Below are 5786 nucleotides of genomic sequence, written 5' to 3'. Positions count from 1 at the left end.
CCAACTGTTCTCTGGTCCGAACCAATAATGTCCTTCGGTCTTGACAACTCCAAGGATGCACAGTTCGACATGCCAATCACCCGAAAGGCATTCATCTTCCACTGCTTCAACTTGACTGTTGCTATTCCTTCTCCAAACCCGAAGGTAGATAGGGATCTTCTGGAGTTTTACTTGGAGTTTGCTCAACCCCAATACCTAACCTGGAACTTAAAGAAGATAACTACAGTCAAGGTGATGAAGCCCTATTCAACAGGGAAATTTATTAATGTCAAATTCAGGGTGACTCGAGGAACCGAAGGCTCAGTCTACCATTTTTCCCTTGCTGATCTACCAAACCTCAACCCCCATGACTGGATACTCCTCAACAACATTCTTCTGCTAAATTCTTAGGAGTATCAGCCAATAATCTATCATGGCAAGCGTATGCTTGTTTGCTACATTCATGAGGTAGCAAAGATGGATCAGGAAATTGCCGCTGCCATACACAAGCGACCAACGATCAAAACCATGGGCAAATCTGGCAATGTCAATACCATGATCTAGGGGAAGATAGATTCAACGTATCACACGGTCATGTTTTTCAGGGGCGAAGGTCAAAAATGTGTGTTCGCTCTTGTTGATAAACACCTCTTCTTGACGTCTTGTCTTGAGCATATCTTGGAGATCATACAAAGGTGCGACCAGAATAGTGCTGCTGATAAGAAACTTTTTGTTGACATGCTAAGGTGGTACATTCGATTCCGACAGACTCTTCTTGCCATTATTCCAAAACTGTTTAAAGTTGAAACAAGTTTTTAATTATAATATCAAAATAATGCTTGAAACAAGTTCAAGACTTTTGATTCGTTAAAAATGACATGTCATTGGTTGCACTCATAAAATCATTTTTTTAAATATATATTTGACACGAAACGTTTGTAAGTTTTTTGTTTCTAGCATTTGATAAAATTTTCCGTTTTGAACAAAAACTTCGTTTGACACATTAAGCTTTTGGCATATAGTTAGATTTAGAGCGTTTTGTTTAAAGAGAAATTAGATAGCCTCCTACTTTTTGTTCTTGCTATCCTCCTACCTATTTTAGATGTTGACAAGTGTCATTAAATTTAATTTAAATTTGATTGACATTTTAAATTTGTATACTTGTCATCATCTTAAATGGGTATGAAGGAAAATAGGAATAAAACGTAGGAAGATATTTAATTTCTATTTAAACAAAACGCTCTAAATCTAAAAATATCTCACGTAGCATTTAACAAAACACTACTAACTATATCAACTATATGTTATTCGCTTCTTGCTATCAGATAGTTTAACGCGCTTGTAGTTATGTTATTAAATAATATTTAATTAGAAAAGATCAACAAAGTATATATCCATTCACTAGTTAGTTGGTTTATTAAATAATATATAATTAAAATATATTTTTTATTTTAAAAACTAAAATTATTAGTGCATAGAGTAATGATTTGAAATTTTAATTTCCACTTGTTAAGTCGTCTATTTAAATCTAGAATGGGAAAACAAAATTGCGGGTCGTGCTGAGGTGCCTTGCCAACCCTCCCCACTTCAAATTTCATCATCAGTCTTCATTTCTCAGTCTTTCCATCTATAAATAGAACCACAAACATCCCCACTTCCATGGCTGAAATCTAGAAATATCACAAAGCAGAGAAAGTGAGAAGAACCTCATACACCCAAGATGCCTTGTGTCCAGATCTCCACCAACGTTTGCCTCGACGGCGTTGACACCGATCCGATCTTCTCCGAAGCCACCAAAGCCGTCGCTGAAATCATCGGCCGCCCTGAGAAAGTAACTCTCTCTCTCTCTCTCTCTCTCTCTCTCTCTCTCTCACACACACACACACACAGTGTGGGAGAAATGTTCATCTCCAACATATTTTTGAAAATTTTATATGATTTGGTATGATTTACTTCGATTATAAGGATGTATATGACTTTCATTTCTTCAATTTATTGAAACTCGGAGATGCGATTGTTATCGGAGCTTGCTTGATTTGATCATTTCAAGCGTCAATCTCGACGATATATCATCTGGAAACCGATGGAAATCATTATTTCAGTTTAGTATCAAATCAAGATATACTTATGATTATGAGGAAAATTAATACGTAATCAACCAAGTTAATGATATTATCAAATTCCTTTCATATATTTTATCAATTATTTTCAACTATTGGTTGATGATCAAACATGCAAAGCTTCTCAGAAATGAATTTTTGTGGAAGATGTTTTGAAATTTAGGTTGATTTCGATAAGGCATCAAACTGATTTTTTTGGGGTCCAATTGCGTCAATCTTTTTGAAGATAGATAAGTATCATATTTTTCTCCGTAAAACTGTTGTTGATATTGATTTGAATTTATAAAACTGTTTTCTTTTGTTTTTATTATAAAATAGGATTTTTCATCATTCATAAAGGCATTTTTAAGGTTTATGAAACTACTTTTTTATAAAACTAATGAATTTTAGCTTATCTTCTATTTGACTTATATTTGAAATTTAATTTACTTGTTTTTTGTTTCTATTCATTTATAAAATACAATCAAATATGTGTATTTTTTTTATGAAAAGTTAAACATAAAATAAAAATAAAAATCAATAATATTTTTCCCTTCGGGGAACAATGCAGAGAAATGGTCCAAAGAAATCAATAATATTTGATATTGATATTTTTCTGATATATTTATCATTGTATTTTGTGAAAGAAATCAGTTATATTTTTTTCTTCAAAGTATTATTGACCATTATTAAATATATATAGCTATAAAACAAATATAGTTTATAGAAGTTTTGTTCAAAGTATTTATATGCTATACTTTTTTTCCTTACGTCACTTGTTTTTTAGTTTAATTTTCTTATTTTGTATCTTGATTGTATTAATTGATTTTAATTGTTTAATAGAAGCAAGTATTAATTTGAATAAAATAAATTATTGAAAAGACACGTTAAATATTTAAAATCATCACAATATATGGGATATAAATGATATAATGTTATTTTCAATTTTACCAACCGAATTATTTCTTTGATTTAATATAAAAAGTTTTTTTATTATTTTATTAATTTGACAAACTTTGAGCAAGAATTATGTTGGAACACAAAGAAATAAAAAATTTTATTTATATTTAAGTTTAAGTTATACTCATTATTTCCGATATAATTCTTGCTCAATATTTATCAAATTAATTGAAAAAAACTTTTTATATTAAATCAAAGAAATACTTTCTTTGGTAAAATTGGAAAGAACATAATATCACTTATATATCTCATATATCGTGATGATTTTAAATATTTAACGTCATCTTTTCAATAGTTTATTTTATTGAAATCAATACCTGCTTCAATTAAACAACTAAAATCAATTAATACAATCAAGATACAAAATAATAAAAATTAAACTAAAAAACAAGTGACATAAGGGAAAAAAAATATAATATATAAATACTTTGAACAAAACTTCTATAAACTATATTTGTTTTATAGCTACTAATTTAATAATGGTTCAGAATACTTCGAATAAAAAAGTATAATATATATATAAATAATATGTAACAACGAACTTTGTATGATAAATAAATACTACTTTATTTGAAACAGATAGTTAAGATTAACTTTTCGAAAAGATTAAAGTTCTATTTGTAAAAAGAATATATTGAATATTCTAAACTTATCCCAAACTACTTTGTATCATAAATAAATACTATTTTACTCGATAGTTAATATTAACTTTTTTACAAAGTCTAAAGTTTAATATTAGTATATATTTGGAAAAAAAAAATGATTAAATTTGAATATTGTATAATTATCCTACAATGATTAGATGCATGTTTCAAAAGTGTTGGTGTCTCCTCTAAGTTGGTATGGAATTATTGTTTAATTCAAGTGGATATTATTTTATTTTGCAATTTGTCATTTCTATTTCTAGGTAAAAGAGACACACGTTTTTAATATTTACTTTTTAACGTGTTACAAAAATAATTACGTCGACACATCCAAATCATGTCGCAAAAATTCGTGTCATTCATACTTCCAATCACTTTAAATAAAAAAAATTCAAATCGCTAGCAAGTTTTATGCAAAAAAAAATTATGTGAAAATTTATAAGGTGTTTTCTAAAACTACAATTTTATTTAAAATAAGTTACATTTTTAGTCATAAGATATATTTTCCTTATCCTCTATACTTTATAATTATGAAACATGTGAAATACGTTGTTGTTAAATGGTTCGTTAATATTCCTTGACCATTTCGAACAAAATAAAAAGGTCAACTTATGAATGAAACATAATCTTGATTTGAATATGAGTATTTAAATATTATATTTTGTGGACTTCAAATTGGATTATTAAATTTGGATTTGATTTTTTTTTTAAATTATTTGTTGTAGTTTGTGATGGTGATATTGAAGGGTTCGGTGGACATATCTTTTGAAAGGAACAAAGAGCCAGCGGCATTTGCGGAAATAACAGCAATGGGAGGAATTACTTCTGAAGTAAAAAAGAAATTAATATTTCAATTAGGAACAATTTTACTAGAAAAATTGGCAATTCCAAGAACAAGATTATTTGTTAAGGTCTTTGATACTACAATGGCTACTAAATATGCCAGACTCTAGTTTTTATTTGTATGTGAAATGATCAAATTTGGTGTTATTTATAATTTTTGTTGTATAAGTTATAAAACTATAATATAGATTTTGTTCGATTTGATCATGGAAATGTTAGAAAAAAAAGGCTTTTTTGTTTTGATAATTGGTTACAATGTCATTTTGAATAATGATGAAGACAATACAATTATGGGTTTAGTTAGATAATAAATACACTTATTGTTTACTAGGAATTACAAAACTTGTTAATTTCAAGAGCAAATAATAATTTGTGTTTTAAAATGTTATGAAATTGTTAAAGTCGTTATAATGTGTAACTTTTATTGCATAATTTATAGAATGTTGGTACAAATTATGTTAGATTTTGACCATGAAAATTGTAGAGAAAATCGGTTTTTTTGTTTTAGCAATTCTGTTCAAAAAATATGTATTAATTTATATGAATTTCTGAAAGTATATTTTATATTTTTTCTGATGGTGTTCGTTTGGATTATGAGGTCATATGCAATAGTTTTAATCTTTAAAGGGGCAAAAAGATAATGAATTGAAGTTGGGTGGTTAATGCTTGAACAAAAGTTCTCAAGTGACATAATGGAGTTACATAGCAACTAGTGTTTAGGTGTTCACCTTGCTAGTGTTTACTTTTAAAAGTATAGGGTTGACCTTGTTGTGCACTAGTGTTTATTTTTAATAGTATATTGTTAATCAATTAGGTAGGAGAGTAATTTTTAGGGATAACGAATTAAAAGAGTAATATATTTTTTGATTTGTACACATTTGATTACTGAGTTTTTTTTTCGTTCACATTTACCTTTTTAACTTGTTAAACTGTACATATTCAGTCCTTATGACCGGTTACTCCAGGTTAGTCGGGAAAAGTGACTTATTAAATTAATATATTTCTCATTTTGTACACATTTAGTCCTTAATATTTTTTCTGTTTCAAAATAAGTCATTTTTGTTTTTATACAAATTCAGTATTTATGAATGATTTGTTTAGGGTTTTTCTCACGACATCTAACATGAGATTATCATTGATGACAGAGACGGTTCTCTTTGGGTGCCCGCAGTGGCACCGACAACCCCTTCTTTTTCTATACGCAGTGTAAATTTTTCGATATTTTTTTATTTTTTCAACTTATCGGCAACACTTACTACGG

General features: G+C 28.3%; 1 protein-coding gene across 1 annotated transcript; it reads left to right on the top strand.

Moving 5' to 3' along the window:
- The first annotated feature begins 1563 nt into the window (after positions 1-1563).
- LOC145013241 (Tautomerase/MIF superfamily protein) lies at positions 1564-4765 on the top strand. The gene is made up of 2 exons (XM_078972048.1): positions 1564-1810; positions 4408-4765. The coding sequence occupies exons 1-2, from the start codon at positions 1700-1702 to the stop codon at positions 4633-4635; spliced, it is 339 nt and encodes a 112-aa protein (XP_078828174.1). The 5' UTR covers positions 1564-1699; the 3' UTR covers positions 4636-4765.
- The last annotated feature ends 1021 nt before the right edge of the window (positions 4766-5786 follow it).

The sequence above is a fragment of the Lactuca saligna genome, chromosome 8 (assembly GCF_052625555.1).
Source record: "Lactuca saligna cultivar CGN05327 chromosome 8, ASM5262555v1, whole genome shotgun sequence".
In the NCBI taxonomy this organism is placed as follows: domain Eukaryota; kingdom Viridiplantae; phylum Streptophyta; class Magnoliopsida; order Asterales; family Asteraceae; genus Lactuca; species Lactuca saligna.
This window is presented reverse-complemented; position numbering and strand designations above follow the sequence as displayed.

Excerpts from the sequence above, each read along its gene's own strand:
- LOC145013241 (XM_078972048.1), top strand. The coding sequence starts at position 1,700 with ATGCCTTGTGTCCAGATCTCCACCAACGTTTGCCTCGACGGCGTTGAC. Across the intron at positions 1,811-4,407 it reads TCATCGGCCGCCCTGAGAAA|TTTGTGATGGTGATATTGAA; the intron begins GTAACTCTCTCT and ends TATTTGTTGTAG.